Source organism: Gopherus flavomarginatus, chromosome 12 (genome assembly GCF_025201925.1).
Source record: "Gopherus flavomarginatus isolate rGopFla2 chromosome 12, rGopFla2.mat.asm, whole genome shotgun sequence".
NCBI lineage: Eukaryota > Metazoa > Chordata > Testudines > Testudinidae > Gopherus > Gopherus flavomarginatus.
In genome coordinates, this window is record NC_066628.1 from 36780490 (window position 1) to 36796793 (window position 16304).

The following is a 16304-nucleotide window of genomic DNA, read 5'->3' on the forward strand; positions in this document are numbered from 1 at the left end:
CAGTCTGGTCACATTTTTACTTTAAAATCATGTGCAGTGCCTGAACTGTCTGCTCCAGAGGAAACCCAAAGATCTGTGTGTAAACCAGGGTCTTGGAATGAGAAATGTCATTGATGGGGTCAATATGGCCCTGGAGGGATCAGTACAGTCCTGGCTCTCATAAACTTGTGCTGTTCCCACAGGGAGGGATGACATGTTGGACATCGAGATTGATGCGTACATTCACTGTGTTAGTGCCTTTGTGAAACTGGCCCAGAGTGAGTACCAGCTCCTGACAGAAATCATCCCAGAGCACCACCAGAAGAAGACCTTCGACTCCCTCATTCAGGTCCCTTAAGCTCAATGTTTTGGTTTGATTTGTATTGTTGGGTTTGCAAAACCGTTCCCTGCCTACCTCCCTACATTCATCTAGTGCTTCCTGAGTAGAAGACACATCCCCCTGTTTCTGGTGATTGTCTTGTAGGAGTCTCTGGATAACCTGATGATAGAGGGGGATAACATTGTCTCGGCAGCCCGGAAGGCCATCATTCGGCATGACTATTCAGCTGTGCTCACCATCTTCCCCATCCTCAGACACCTGAAGCAGACAAAGCCAGAGTTTGATCAAGTCTTGCAGGTAAGCGGTGACTGGAGAAGGAAAATAAAAATAAATAAAAGGTCCTGCAACTTTGTCTGTAGTGTTTCTTAAGTGACTTTTACAGTAGCCAAAAATATTAAAAATCCTAGAACAGAACCCAATTAGCCATGTGATTGTGCCACTCGCTAACATGCAGCAGACCCAGCTTGGAGTCCCAGTGTCTCGTTCCCTGAGCCAGCAAAGACTGGGAATGATGCAGAGGCAGTTTCCTCTATCCCTGTTTAAAGGAGAATTGTGCATCACTTAGTAACGGTTCTCGCCAGTTAAAGTAGTAATGTGGAGCTCAGATTCCAGATGACGGGCTATGTCTAGGTTCTTGGACCACACCTGAGGTCATTAATCTTCAGTACCATTGAATCTAGTTAAGAATGTGCTCTTAAGGAAGTCTTCTCATGTCATCTGAAAGGCTAGTTGTTCTGAGGAGGGGCCTAGCAGATGATGGGGTTAAATAGAGGTTCTTTTAGGTCAGAGGTTGGCAGATTAAGCTCACTTTTAACTGCTATAAATGGGTTTAAAAACTCCAATGTGCTACTTGGCTGCAAAAAGACTCTCCAGGTGCCAAGCAACAGCTTTGGTGAGGTTCCTTATCATTGCATTGGATTCAGCTGTCTGATTGCCCCCTCCCTCCTGCTGGTCAGTTTGAGCAAAGAGTCACTCTTTTTTTTCAAACGACCCCCCCCCCCAGTTCCTGCATAGTTGGAGATTGGTGGCAACAGTGTGCAGCCTCATGGCTGCAAGTATTTCAAGAGGAGAAATAAATAACTTATAAAATGGGGATTCAGCTCTAGGCTCATTTGGGACTTTCCCCTCTGCTGACAGCTGAACCAGTCAGTGGCATTTCTGATGAGAATCTACGGTGTACTAAACTGTAAATATTCTCCCAGCGAAGTCCCACTGCTAAGGGAATTGGGACTGAGAGATGCCCTGAGGAATGATGGGAAGATCAGATGGTGGGTGAAAGGGGAGGTAGTGACAGCCATCTTCATTGAGACACCTTACGCCATGCACTGGGTCATTCCAGGGCACTGCAGCCAGCACGAAGAACAAGCTTCCAGGGCTGATCACCTCCATGGAAACCACAGGTGCAAAAGCGCTGGAGGACTTTGCAGACAACATTAAGGTAATTTCTGCTCCACTGGTCTCTTCTTCAGTAACCTAAGAGAATCTCCAGGCTGAACTGTGGAAATATTATGTTAATGAACAATGACTGAGTTCAGCTTCCTGTTTCTTCTACGAGATGGCAACCTTACCAACATCTACAGTAATGCAGGAGCTGCATATCCTTCATTGCCTTTAGGTATCAATTGCAAAAGAAATGCAGAGTGCTGACTTGTTAGAGCAAGAAGGAATAGACTTTTCTATCCCTTGTTTTAAAATGTATTTATAATTAAGGCTGCATGTAATGCAGTTCTCTGTTTAATGTCCCTAATGCACAGTACTACAAATCATTTAACAGGGAGAGCCAAGACTGCACATACATTTTGAAAATGATCTCAGTTTTTTAACTTAAAGAAGAAAATGTGAGTTAAATTTACATGCCTCAAATTTTGAAACTGTCTCCAGCTAAAGGGAGAGTTCTCGCTAAATCAGTCGGTTAACATTGGTGAACCAAACTTATGATGACCATAAGATAGTCTTTAATGAATCCAAATGTTTTGGTCCAAGCAGGTTGTGCTTTTAAGCTGTCTTTTTCTGCCTTTGCTATCGACTGCTTTGAAGTTGTAGCCTTTGGTCACCAGTAGATGGGGTTGTGAGCATTAGGGTGAGGACAGTATTGAGGAAGCTTGGAAAAACAACCGTGTCAATAAACTTGCCTGAAGAGCAATGTTTGGGTTTTTTTTACTTTCATTAACCATTTTATCTGTATCTTTCTCTCTTCCCTTGTAAGAATGATCCGGACAAGGAGTATAACATGCCGAAAGATGGGACAGTTCATGAACTCACCAGCAATGTATGTGGCAATGATTTGAAACATCCCTTTGTAAAATCCACTCCTCTCTTCCTGCTAACATCAGTCCCCCAGAGACCAGTATCTCTGTTTCAACAGGAGCAGCAGGGGAATTGCAAGTGTTTAAAATAGGATGTCTTTGATATCAGTAGAGGAATTACTTGGCTTCCATTAAGAGATTAGGTTTCAGGGTTTCCAGATTCCTGCATTGGTTTCTTCCCCAGGGCATTAGGATAGTGTATGGGATATGAGGGCCTGGGGGCTGCAATTAAAGGTTTCTGTGTGTCCCATCAAACCTGGGGGATCTGAACATAAGATGCGGTACTTTAACATTGTACAGATGTAACACATACTTAGCCAACAGCCTGGAAAATGCCTCTTTTTATTGCTAAGCAGGGTGGTAACTGTCAGTCTGTGGTTGGGAGACTTCCAGGAAAAACAGAACTGCAGGATATAGTGTTGGTGATTCAGTAGGTAGTGCTCTTCCCTGGCGGCCTTTACTGAACCAGTGTCCCAGTGTGGGGTTAGAGAGCTCTGTGCTGCTGCTGAAGATGCCGTGAAACCAACTCCCTGATCTCTTTTGCATGTTAATTATCAAATGGTAATTCTTGGAAAGGGAGGTCACCATCAGTGGCTTGGCCAAACTCCAGCTGTAGCTACATCCTTGTGCCAAAATTCCCCCTTCACTTACTATTGAATACGCTCTTCCTCTTCACTTCCAGTCCTAAACTGTGGTGTAGCTGTGTACTGTTAAACAGGTGCTGTCTTCCACCCTGGAGATGACTGCATTTCAGGTGATCTTTGTACAGTTGGTACTGGTGTAGGTTTATAAAGTGCTTTGAGATCCGACAAGATATTATTAAATGCCACTTTAAATGACTGTACTGTTGTTTCTTGCAGGTTTGTGGCTGACATTATGTGGGCGAGGGCATCTTTGTTGTGTTTAATAATGGAGGATAAGAAACCCAATGTGAATTATGTTTGACTTTTCTTCTCTGTTCCCCTCTCTCGAAGGCCATTCTCTTCCTGCAGCAGTTGCTGGATTTCCAGGAGACGGCAGGTGCCATGCTGGCATCCCAAGGTACATGCATGGGACTCCCTGGCCCTACGGGTGACTTTCCCACAATATCTGAGCCATTTTCCTTAAGGTTAAACCTCCTTAACAAGAACTCTCATTAGCATGCCAGCTTCCCCTCTGCCAGTAGGTTGTCTTATTGTGGGATCTGTCATGACAAAAAGATGGCTGCCTGGAGATCTCAAGGGGATCTGCAGTTGATTCCCTTTTTGCCTTCCAGATGTGCTGCCGTCATGCACAGCTGGATAACCTTTACTCTCTAGCTGTGAAGTGAGATAGAGTAAGATGGCTAACAAATGGCCTGTCCTATAAAGATTAGGCAAGGCAGATCAGTTTAGATCTAATCTCTAGAGTGAATAATAGAACATTAGTTGTTCCAGCTGAGTTCCTGATAATGAGGTTTGACTATGAGGAATTGCATTTTACCTGCCATGTTCACATTAAGCCCCCTCATGCAGTCATCTCTCATTAACAGCAGTCAGAATATTCACATCAGTGGCTAACCCATCTCCGCATCTATCTCCTCAGCATACCACCATGTCCTCCTCCACTGTAACACCTGCTGTCTTTCCCTGCCAAACTATATGCATGGCGAAAGACATCTGTGGAGTTAACTCTTTCATTGACCAAAGAGATGGTGCACATTCAATTTTCTTGTGTGTTTCCTAAAAGGTGAGGTTCATGTTATTTACTAAAGGAGGGGAAAGTGCACCTGTGTCACAGGGAAGACAATTGTAATAGGAGAAATACAGAAAGCTTACAATGGCCTTTAGTGTGGTTCATATACTGAAATGCCTGGGAAACCATCAGACTGAAGCTCATTCAATTTTTAAATATAATTAATTGTCTCATCAGGTGCAGAAAGATGGTGGTGGAAGTCAGCAGGGAAAAAATGCTGCTTCAGGGAGTTTATTCAGTAAAATGACAGGTCAGAATAATTACAGACCTCTGCAGGCTTCCAGATCTGATAACTCAGCTTTGCATCTGGTGCCTCAGAATTGCCTGTTAGCTAAATCGTGACCTAAGTATTATAGCCCATCCTCTCTCCTCCAAGATCCCCAGTGTCAGAAGCACTTCTCTCCCTTTTCCCATAGTGTTCTCATGCAGCACCAGCAATACGAGGGAATTCTATCATTGAATCAAAGAAATTAGCCCTCCTGCCTTAGGTAGGCTAGCCCAACACAGGATACCTAACCCTGCCAGTGCAGAGTTGTTCAGAGTGACCACCCTCTTAATTCTCTCTGAAGTGATTAGCCGGTGTTTGCTCTGGTGAAATGTTTCACTCAAACACAAACGTTTTCACCCGAGAACAAATAAGTGTGGTGAACACCAACACCAGCTCTCTGCCTGCAGTGAACAATATCCAGGCAGACTCTGTCTCCTCCAGAGGGGCCACTTATATCCTAGAAAGGGTATGTAGTTTGCAGTAAGGGAGGGGGCCAGAGCCACTCAGGTCTATTCAGCAGTATCCAGTTTGCTTGGGGGACCAATCCCCCTGAAATAATTGACTTTAATTGGAGTTTGGTCAGGCCCGTGGTTATACTTTTTATCCTGTGAGTGACGACAGTGTTACATTACATCCTGCCTTGCGCTAGTGCAAAATATACGTTTCCTCCTTAATCTCCAGCCCCATTTCTGTGGTCTCGAAGGAGTGACTCCTGCCTGCTCTACCTTTAGCTCTGTGGCTGCTCTGTGTTAATATCTGCTTTGTTCTTCTTGAAGGGATGGTGGTCTCTAACCTGTCTTTTTGCACTTTGCATTTCTTTCTCTCTCCTCCCTCCCCTTTTCTCTCTGCTCTGCCTTAAACTTTGTAGTTCTTGGGGACACATACAATATTCCTTTAGATCCCAGAGGTAAGCAGAGTGTGTGCATCACCCACTCGACCTGTGTTATCACCTTTGACTATTTCTGTCCATAGCTAATGATTAAAGAGCAGTTGTCTTTTAAAAAAATAAATAACCCAGATGCTCCCTGACTCCGTGGGAGAGGGGAGTCAGTGTTGTATTACAGTGAACAAGTGGATGTAGCTGCTAATGTGCAGGGAGGATGCCGTGTTAGTTAAAATGGGATAAAGTCTGTATCATTGCACTGAATTCTCTCCATTATGCTGATGGGGACAGGCTTTTCCAGGGGGAGTTGGCCCAATTGGTCTGTCATACTGTCCTGTACGGACCCAGCTCTTTTTTTGACAACTGTCCAGACTCCTCACGGCAGCAAAGACCCTCTTTGCTTCACTGGTGGTGCCACCAGACCAAGCTGCAAAAGCAGTTTGGGATTTTGTTACAAACTCAGAAGGGTCCCAACCTTTCAAGCAAACTTGGTCTGGCTTACAGCCATGTATAATTCTATGGGCCAAGTTTTCCAACAGTGGCCTCTGTTGGATTCTGCTCACACACTACGTTTCCTGACCATGTGGCCCACAGAAGAATATTTGTGTGTATGCTTTTAAAACATTTGCATGTGCAGGCAATAGAATTTACACAAGCCAAACCCATCACCTGTGTGGGTGGGGTATTGTACTTGAGCAGTCTTTGTGCAGAGCCCGAGCAAGTTATTCTCAGCGAGGGGGGTGTTAGCTGAAACTTTCCGGAGTGGGGCTGCTTGTTTGGATTAATGTTGCAGGTACGGTACAATAAGTGCTTGCTGTTAACAAAAATAACTTCTCTGTTCCTTGGTTGAGAACATCTAGTGCTAAAAAAAGAGCTTTTATTACAGTCAATTGCTCAATTTCTGATTAATAGGGTGTCTTCTGTATCTAAGTTCCCATTCTCTTAATCTTCAAACGATAGTAAAGGAATAGGTCTGTCCTGTACCATGGCTTTCTAGCAGTTTGGTGCAAATACTGGGGTCAAACTGAGTGCAGTCTGTCCCTTCTTGTTCTGAATAATCTGATGCGTATCTGGGTTGAGGAGGGAGAGTAATTTTCATTGACAACTTGTGTCTGGCATTGTAATTCCATAGCAAAAATAAAATGGCTTGTTTGAGTAGAGGCAGATCAACCAAACCAGGCCCCATGGGTGGCATGTTAACTGGGTTAAGGTTCTTTTTCCTTACAGAGACCAGCAGTTCAGCTAGCAGCTACAGTTCTGAATTTAGCAGACGACTGCTCAGCACCTACATCTGTGAGTACCATGCACAGCTCTCCTTCAATTGCTTTCTCCTTTCTCCACGTCCCTGCTGGTGCTCCACGAGGCATGTTCTCCGGTGCGGTGTTTGGACTTTTCCAATGGGCGGCGCAGCCAGGGCTATTAAAATTATTTGACTGGTAATTCTGGCCTGGGACCGAAGAGCCAGACTATTACTGAATTCACCATGCAGCAGCCACTCCGAGGGGGCATGTCAGCATTAAACTTGGTTGATATCAGAAGAGAGCTCCTGGGCCAAATTTAGCCTGGCATGAGCAGATGGAACACTCATTGACTTCAATGGGAGTAGTGGCTGCTGATGTGAGGGCCAAATTTGGTCCTCTGCCGCTAATGGAATCCGTGATGGCATGCAATACGTGGAGATGCCACTGTAGGAAATGGTGCAGCAGGGGTACGAGCTGTTGTGGAGTTCTCAGCTGCTGCTTCAAGGCAGTGGTTGCATGAGTAGTAGGAATTGTGTGCTGGAACATCAGACAAGGTAGATATGCAAAATGCACAAAATTGCATGCCTAATTTGTGTGCACGGTTATGATTATGTGCACAAATTATTAAGCAGATTTGCATGTAGTAGATGTATGCTCATTTGTGCACCTAAAGGTTTTGCAAAGTGAGCCCTGTATGTTACCTTCTGTAATAACAAGGCATTTGTGGGCCATCATCTTCCGCAGTCTTGATTAAAAACCCTTTTGTCCTCTATTAATGTGTTTTTCTCATTAAGGCAAAGTCTTGGGCAACTTGCAACTAAACCTTCTCAGTAAATCCAAGGTTTATGAGGACCCAGCTTTGAGTGCCATTTTCCTGCACAACAACTACAACTACATCCTTAAATCCCTTGAAAAGTAAGTGCATCTCTGGACAAATCCCTGTGCATTGCAGACAGACCGAATTTCACTGCTGTGGGGGCTTTAGGTTGTGAGTGTGATTTCCCTTTTCCCCTCAACTTCTTTTTTTAACTCCAATATGTTGAATGCATTTCCTCACGGGTTTATCTTCTCTGATATTTTCCCTCCTTTGAAACTGCCCTTTGAAGTCTTTCTTACATTGCAGAAGAGAGAGGAAAAGAAGAGCAGCAGCCAGGCCTTTGAGTGCCTCAGATTCTTTCATCTTCTCAGCAGTAAGAATCCAGCACTGGAAAGCATCCAGCTTGGAGCAATTTCTGTGTCCTGGCTTGTGCGTTCTGACTGCTGTCACTCCAAAATGGGGGATTGTTAATTTTAAAAGGGCCAAGGGGCCTTGCTAATGAAGGTTTGAAACCCCACCACCCAATTAGCAACAGCGAGTTGGCAGGGGATGAGCTGGTTTGTGGGTGTTTGATAAGCTCTTCTTTCCTTCTACCAGGTCTGAGCTAATCCAGTTGGTGGCCGTGACTCAGAAAACGGTAGAGAGATCTTACAGGGAGCTCATTGAGCAACAGATCCAGACCTACCAGCGCAGGTCAGGAGGGACCGTCTTTTCTCTTTCCTTAGCCCTCATTATGGCTTGAGAGACCATCTACTTTCTGCATAGACCTTAATGTCCAGTCCTAACTGCTTGGTAGGAGAGAACAGTATAAAAGGGGACCACAAACATGATTTGAAAGTTTAACATAGTATGGGACGTGTTCATCATGGAAAAACATCTGGATATGTGATGTGGAAACTTTCTAGCCCTAAGAAGAGTATGTACTAGCTTTCTGTGAGATTCCTTGCTGGATAACTCACTGTCTATAGATGTTAAGGGATAGCTAATAAGACAGAAAATATCGTAATGCCTCTATATAAATCCATGGTATGTTCACATTTTGAATACTGCATGCAGGTCTGGTCACCTCATCTCAAAAAAGATATCTTAAAATTGGAAAGGTACAGAGAAGGGCAACAAAAATTATTCAGGGTGTGGAACAGCTTCCACCTGAGGAGATATTAAAAAGACGGGGACTTTGCAGCTTGGAAAAGAGATGACTAAAATGGCATATGACACAGGTCTATAAAATCTTAACTGATGTGGAGAAAGTGAATAAGGAAGTGTTGCTTACTCATTCTCATAACCCAAGCACCAGGGGTCTCTCAAGGAAATGGATAGACAGCAAGTTTAAAACAAATGAAAAAGGAAGCACTTCTTCACATGCTGCACAGTCAACCTGTGGAACTCATTGCTTGGGGATGTTATGAAGGCCAAATCTATAACAGGGCTCAAAAAAGAACTAGATAAATCATGGAGGATAGATGCATCATGGCTATTAGCCAGGATGGGCAGAGATGCAACCCCATGCTCTGGGTGTCCCTAGCCTCTGTTTGCCAAAAGCTGGGAGTAGATCACTCAGTGATTGCCTGTTCATTCCCTCTGAGGCGCCTGGCATTGGTCACTGTCGGAACACAGGATACTGGGCTAGATGAACTATTGGTTTGACCCAGAATGTCTGTTCGTATGTTCTTATGTCTATAATGCATCCCCTCTCGTGTCAATTGCAGCTGGTTAAAAGTAACAGAATACATCTCGGAGAGAAACTTGCCTGTTTTTCAATCAGGAGTCAAGGTGAGGTGGTAGATAAAAGTCAGATAATGGAAATCGGACAAAGCATTTTCTCTGCTATGCGTAGATATATATTTTTAAAATCCAGGGAGAGCTCCCCGGAAAGCAGTAATACTACAGGAAGGCAGAGTTACATTGTGGAGAGTACACTGGGAATCAGGCTTGGGGTCATTTTCTCCTGTTACAGATTTACTGTGTGACTGTAGTCAAATCCCTTCACCGCTCGGTGCCCCACTGTCTCTCTCTTAAACTGGGGCAGATGATACTACTTCACCTTGTAAAACTCCTGAGAGCCTAGCACACAAGCTGCTCTACATGCACAATAATACCTGTCCTGGCCCCAAATTTCCTTAGTTAAATAATCTTTAGATGAGTGACATTCATTGAAAGTGAGATTCTCTCCTCCCCACCATGTTCCCGTTCCTGAGTCCTAGCTAAAGCATGTAAGACAAACTTCCACGAGAGAGTTGGTGTGGGGAGGTGGAGCCAGTGAACAATAATAAAGATGGCACCATGTGAGTGGTGGGATTGTCAGAGCCTTTCAGAATAAATCCTTTGTTTTTTTCTCCTGAAGGCTGGTCAGTCCAGGTGGAGAGCTCATGTCTGTTAGTGGAGCGGGATCCTGCCTATAATGTGCTTCCTGGAAATGCTTGGGGCTCAGCGCTGATCTGAGCATTCCCATAAGATAAACAGGAATTTAGAGTGAGCAGCAGTGATGACATTTATACTGGGAGAGGGAAATAACATCTCTTCTTCTCTCCTCACAGCTCAAGGATAAGGAGAGGCAGATGATAAAGGAGCGTTTTAAGGTAAGAAGCCTTTGGGGGGCAGAAGAACTTTCCCTGGCTCAGTGTTAACCCTGAGCTGTGCTTCCCTGGCCCAGTGCGCCATGTGAAACTTGGACAGAGATGTGTCTCTAACCGTTTTCTCCTGTTTTAATGGAAAGGGTTTCAATGATGGCTTGGAGGAGCTGTGTAAAATCCAGAAGGCCTGGGCCATCCCTGACATGGAGCAGAGGGACAAAATCCGCAAGGCCCAAAAAAACATTGTGAAAGAGACCTACAGTGCCTTCTTACACAGGTGACAACTCTTCTACAGGAGCAGTGTCCTCTGTCCTGGTTCTTCTGGGGATATGCTGAGTTCTCTTGGGCCCAGGGCAGACCAAAACTCAGGCAGTTTGCTGCACTCTGGCTTTCCAAAGCTGTCCTCAACTCTGTATAATATGCCCTTGAGATTCTGCAAGCTGATATGATTCTTCTCAGTTAGTTAGATCGTGGCATTCATGAATGGCTTCTAAATGCAAGACAACTGGTAGCCATGTCCCAGCTATGCAAAGCTGGGCTCCATTGAGAAATCTCTTGATATCAATGGAAACCCAGAAATACCCATTTGAACCAACCCTGCTAGAATGGTATTCTGGTCATGAAGAGTTCTACACAAGTGTGTCTCCCACTCTCAAACAGAAGATGTGGGAACTGGAGTGTTGTTTCACTGGGAGGGGGTCAGAAGCAGAGCAGCATCTGATGGTAGTGAAAAGGGAAGTCCCAAGCAACCATGGCTTTGTGCAGTATCTGCTGTGTCACACCAGGGTTGTTTTGTTTGCCCTCGGCAGGTATGGCAATGTGCCCTTCACCAAGAACCCTGAGAAGTACATCAAATATCGAGTTGACCAGGTGGGCGAGATGATTGAGAAGCTGTTTGACACATCAGCATGAACCACTGACTATCTTGTATGCTCGCATCTGCAAGTCAGCGCTTTCCCGGTCACCTCCAGGCTTCCTTCCCTGCCCCATTCTGGTGGACTGATGTTATACTTGTATTTATCGGATTTATAAACATGTGAAAACACTCTACCCTGTCTGCCTTTGCCTTTTTAAAGTGCATCACAGAGGAAGTTTTTAGATGACAGATGAAATACTACAGAGTGGTTTCTGTTATGCTCATGTGTCTCCAGATGGAGACGTTCTTAGTGGAGAGGCACGATGTGTGAGCTCTGTAAATACTTATCTCCTCAGGCTGAAATCCTTGTTCTGGTGGAGAGTACATGCTGCATATATAGGTTTGTCTGCCTCCTTAATGCAACTTTGATGTGCTAAGAGAAGTGTTCATGGTATCTCAGTTCCCCCTGAGGGATTCTTTTAGATCTCTAAGGATTTTCCCATCACTGCACTAAAGTCCACAAGGTGCAGACATTATAGATTAGTCACTGACGATTGGAAAGTGTTCCTTTTAGAGCCCAGCAGTGTTTCTCTTTAATTGGTAAGCCAGTCACTGCTATGTGAGTAGTGAGCCTTGTGCTATAGCATAAAGACTATAGAGAGTTTGGAGATTGCAATTTTTTCCACTATAAAACAAATGCCATTATAAACTTCTGCTGTATATGTTGAGTCTCTTTCTAGAAGTCTGTGACATAGCTCTTTGAAATGGAAAGGTTCAGATCAGGGGGAAAAAGGCTTAGTGGGCTTTAATCTGCATGTGTACATTAATTTATAGTGTTATTGCCAAAATGTACTGGATTTTGAAATCCTCCATTTACCAAACGGTTACAAGTAGGGACATGTCCTGATCCCCACAAACCCGCTCCTTAGCCCACCTGGGCCTGGAGTATTTTACCTACTAGAAAGTCTCTTTGCCCGTTTTGCCTTTGTTACTGCCAAGATTGTCAGCTTTGTTTGTAGTGTGATTTAAAGATGAGGAAACTGGACCGTGACAGCAACCAGGCTCTCCTGTCATAGGTCACCCAGTAGCCATCAGCTTGCAACAAATTTCAGTTTTGACTGACCAGGGCTGGATTTGAATTGGGCTGCCTAGGTTCTGCCCATCACCATTTCCTTGAGCCATCCAACCCTTATTTATTTTAGTTACTCCAATAAACGGAATCGCCTGTGTCATGTTTGGTTGTTCTTTGATGACAAGATTAACACAACTTCCCCTTCAGCTGTCCTCCTTTTAGCAAGGCCAGTTGTACCAACAGGAGGCTGTGCAGAAAGCTACAGTGCCCTGTTCATGCTCTGTAACCAGAGAGTTCCATGAGATGAAAAGATGCGCAGGTGCCTGCACCCGGCTTAGCTCGTTTCCTTTTTAGTTTCACGTATTGCCGAGAGCGAGATCTTTACTGACTAAGCCATGGTAAGTGGGCTGGGGAGGAACCAGCCCAACTTACTGTGCACTGGTTGAGCTTCTGAGGACCCCGACTTCTGGACTTGCAGCCTCAAATCCGTGGTCCAGTGGCACCAGCACCGGCATTGTCCGGTTTTAAGAAATGCCTGATTGCATCTGATGTGAAAGGAGTGCAGCGAGGGCTGTTAGAGATGGTCCCTGCCTTGTATTGTTTGTGATGTGCTGGAGTGAGATTGCACTCCTTCTGCAGCCACACGGCAACAAGTAGTGTATCCCCGGAGCCTATCCCAGAGAATCAGAGCAAAACAGAAATAAACCCTGGGCCTTCTCTTTGCAGTGAGCCACAGTGTGTGTGTCAGCTTCTGAGAACTTAGGCTGGGCTTTTCAAAGGGGCGTAAGAAAATCAGGCCCCCAATTCCCATTGAAAGTCTATGGGAGTTGGGCACCAAACTCCATTTTATTCTCCTCAAGTTCCCGTCTCCCAGAATCACTGGAGTCCGTCACCTACTGTACAAAAGCTCGGGATGAGCAATCAGGGATGGCTTTGCCTTTCTCTTGGTGAATTTTTATTCTTAGCCTGTCTTTAGCATAGTAAAACTACAGTGAAAAGTGTGTGTGTGGGGGGGGGTGGGATGGGAAAGGAATGAACCCCTCCTGGGTTTCTGTGGAGTATGTTGTTCCCACATAACAGCTTTCCCCTTTCTTTCCATATCTCCTGGCCTGTTCTGATCCAACATGTCTTGTTTCTGGAAAAGCTGATTGCATCCCCTTCCCATAGTGAGAGGCAGAAATGCTAGATATGAAAACGGAGCCAGTGGGTATTTGATCTACCAGTGATGGGTTAGTCTGCCTCTGAATGATTCTCATGTGCCCTGCTGCAATTGCTGGACATCCTCCTCCTCCTCCAACCAGGTCCTGTAAAAGTATCCTGATGTGCATGTACAGTAACTTCTTGTTTAACGGTGTCGTTTGTTCCTGAAAAATGTGACTTTAAGCAAAACAATGTTAAGTGAATCCAATTTCCCTGTTAGAATTAATGTAAATGGGGATGGGGGGTTAGGTTCCAGGGAAATTTTTTTCACCAGAAAAAAGACTACATATACACACACCCAGTATACGTTTTTTAAACAATTTAATACTGTACACAGCACTGATCATTGTGAAGCTTGGTTGTGAAGGCAGAGGGTGGAGACGGGTGGGAGATTTCCCAGGAAATGCCTTACTGCTAAATAATGAACTAGCACTCGGCTGAGCTCTCAAGGGTTAACACGTTGTTAATGTAGCCTCACACTCTACAAGGCAGCACGAATGGAGGGAAGGGAGACAGCATGGCAGACCTGAGACAGACACACACACTGTGTGTGTGTGTGTGTGTGTGTGTGTGTGTGTGTGTGTGTGTGTGTGAGAGAGAGAGAGAGAGAGCACAATGCGCGTCTCTCTCTAAGTACACTGCCTTTTTAAGTAGATCACAGGTTGAGACAGCAGCTGTTCCCAGAAAGTTCCCTCCGTCCTGAGCGTTGTCGTGTCATCCCCCCGCCTCATGGAGATGGGGTGAGTGAGGTGCAGGGGGAGGGGGACACCTTGACATTAGTCCCCCTCTTTCCTCCCCGCCCCAGCAAACAGGAGGCTCCCGGGAGCAGCTCCAAGGCAGAGGGCAGGAGCAGCTCACCACAGTGGGGGGAGAGAGAGAGCTGAACTGCCGGCAATTGATAGCCTGCTGCCGCACAGGGAACTTAGGGGAGCGGGGAGCTGATGCGGGAGCTGCCGGCCCACCCCTGGTTCCAAGCCCCCACCAGCTAGCTCCAATGGGCTGCTCTTTCTGCAAGCAGTGGACAAAGCAGGCAGCTGCCAAATGACATTATAAAGGAGCAACTTTAAACAAGCATGGTCTCTAATTGATCAGCAACATAACAACGTTAACCAGGCCGACTTTAAGTGAGGAGTTACTGTAGTTGTACTTGAGTCTTAACTTTAACATCTTATATTGCAACGGCTGCCCTCCTCTCTAACTCCCCTGCTTACTGTGCTACAGGATGTCCTTGATTATTTGCCCATGATAACATTTCACTTAGAGGGTTTCCATACAGTTGACAACATTTGCAGTACCCAGTGCTTGATAGTTTCAGGATTCAGCCAGACCCATGTTTACAAGAACTAATATGTATCAATGCCTAATGAAGTAGCTCAGCAATGGAAGAGTCGTTGTGCGAGTGCCCAGAACAATGAAAACAATGCATTGGTAATTGGTGAGGGTGGGGAGTGAAATTGGAACTAGGTATGAAATGGGGAGTGAGAACAGTAAAGGGAGCAAAGGAGGATTATAGAACACTGGGAGCGCTGTGTTTTAACCCCTTCCTTGCTGCCATCTGTCTGCCAGCAGCACTCTTTTTCTGGTGTCCTGGAAAAGTGTTAGATGTACCCAGTACAACCATCGGCTCTGGAAAGGCAGGTTTCATAGATGGGTCCTGTACTGGGACATGCTAAATACTGGTAGTGGTGGTGTTACCCACAGACCCTAACCAGTAGTGGGGACCCTCTTTGTTACTCAGTGCTCACAAAGTAAGAGAGAGTCCCTGTCCCAAAGAGGCTAGAGTCTAAATAGATAAGACAGTGTGGAAAAGTCAAGAAAGGCACAGAGAGGTGAAGTGTCTTGGCAAAGGTCACACAGCAAGTTGGTGTCAGAGCCAGGATTAGAACCCAGGTCTCACGACTCTCAGACCAATGCCCTCTGGTGTTAATGTCCATATGTGGTGCACACCTTCCAAACCACTGGAAAATGCTCTTTGAGGTTAGATGCTTTGAAGCATTGCTTCCTGAATAGCGCTAACTAGTTCTGTTCATGATACCAAGGAAATTTCAGCAGATCAGAATTCTATCAGCACAATATTGCTGCAGAACATTTATTTAAAAGACTAGATTATAAATAACTGGCAAATTAGCTCTAGATGGAAATAATGGCTTTAAAATGCTCTGAAGCCCTGGTAAGAAGGATAGTGGAAAGGAATTATACTACTGCATACATTGTGCATTTCATCTGGAAATCGGTGCTTTACAAAGGAGGGTGAATATAATCCCATTCTGTATGTGGAGAAACTAAGGCCCAGAAAAGTGAAATCATTTTACCCAGGGTCACTATGCAGGCCAGAGGCAAAGCTGGGACTAGGACACAGATTTACCTAATTCCCAGCCCAGATCATGATCTACTGAACCATGATTTTATTGGCACAAAGGAAATGATGACTGATAGCCTACAAATCTTCTAGAAAAGACCCACATCCCCTCTCGCTCCTGTACACTCATGTGTTTAGCTTTGAGGAGCGTTAATCATCTAAAACCATGAATTGAGAACATTTGAATGAGCATCACATGTGCTTCCACTTGCTGCTCTGAAAGAAACTAAATATAAATGCTACCAGGAACTGATCAGAGCTGGTAACCTTGTGTTGGTGCCAGGGGGACTTTGACCTGGGTTGCAGGAGTTTTGTTGTATAATTCAGTAACATCCTCCTCCTTGTCCATGTTTGCCTTGGAATTGGGAAACTTCTCCAGGTGGCTGACCTGACTCGCACTTCCAAAGGAACCCAGGGGGCAATAAATAGGATGTGGAGCATGATGACATGAGCTAAGTAAATGAAAAAGAAGAGCCTCTCCCCAACAGCTGAAGCATCCCTTCTGAGAGCTCTCCCCTTTTCCCTCCTGGTAGCTGCAGGTTGAAGAAGAGCAATGATAATTTGTGCAGTGCTGTGTGTGATGCTTCACAAAGAGCACATCTGCCCCAAGGAGCACTTCAGTTTCACCAGGATGAGGGTCTGCCCCAAGGAGCACTTCAGTTACACCAGAATGAGGGTGGTGTAGGAAACAGTTCAA

At 45.1% G+C, this 16304-nt stretch overlaps 1 protein-coding gene across 11 annotated transcripts in view; it reads left to right on the forward strand.

Moving 5' to 3' along the window:
• The window catches only part of EXOC7 (exocyst complex component 7), a 31066-nt gene extending 19896 nt beyond the window's left edge, over positions 1-11170 (forward strand). For 7 of the 11 annotated variants that reach the window (XM_050919301.1, XM_050919303.1, XM_050919302.1 and 4 more), the window contains 12 exons: positions 183-328; positions 464-616; positions 1659-1757; positions 2526-2588; positions 3600-3666; positions 6717-6782; positions 7525-7645; positions 8145-8240; positions 9257-9320; positions 10085-10126; positions 10264-10397; positions 10930-11170. In XM_050919301.1, the coding sequence (XP_050775258.1) occupies positions 183-328; positions 464-616; positions 1659-1757; positions 2526-2588; positions 3600-3666; positions 6717-6782; positions 7525-7645; positions 8145-8240; positions 9257-9320; positions 10085-10126; positions 10264-10397; positions 10930-11032 (1154 nt within the window). In that variant the 3' untranslated portion in view covers positions 11033-11170. Of the gene's footprint in view, positions 1-182; positions 329-463; positions 617-1658; positions 1758-2525; positions 2589-3599; positions 3667-5474; positions 5514-6716; positions 6783-7524; positions 7646-8144; positions 8241-9256; positions 9321-10084; positions 10127-10263; positions 10398-10929 lie in introns of all 11 variants that reach the window. The other 4 variants (XM_050919309.1, XM_050919310.1, XM_050919311.1 and 1 more) reach the window with 1 other exon arrangement.
• The last annotated feature ends 5134 nt before the right edge of the window (positions 11171-16304 follow it).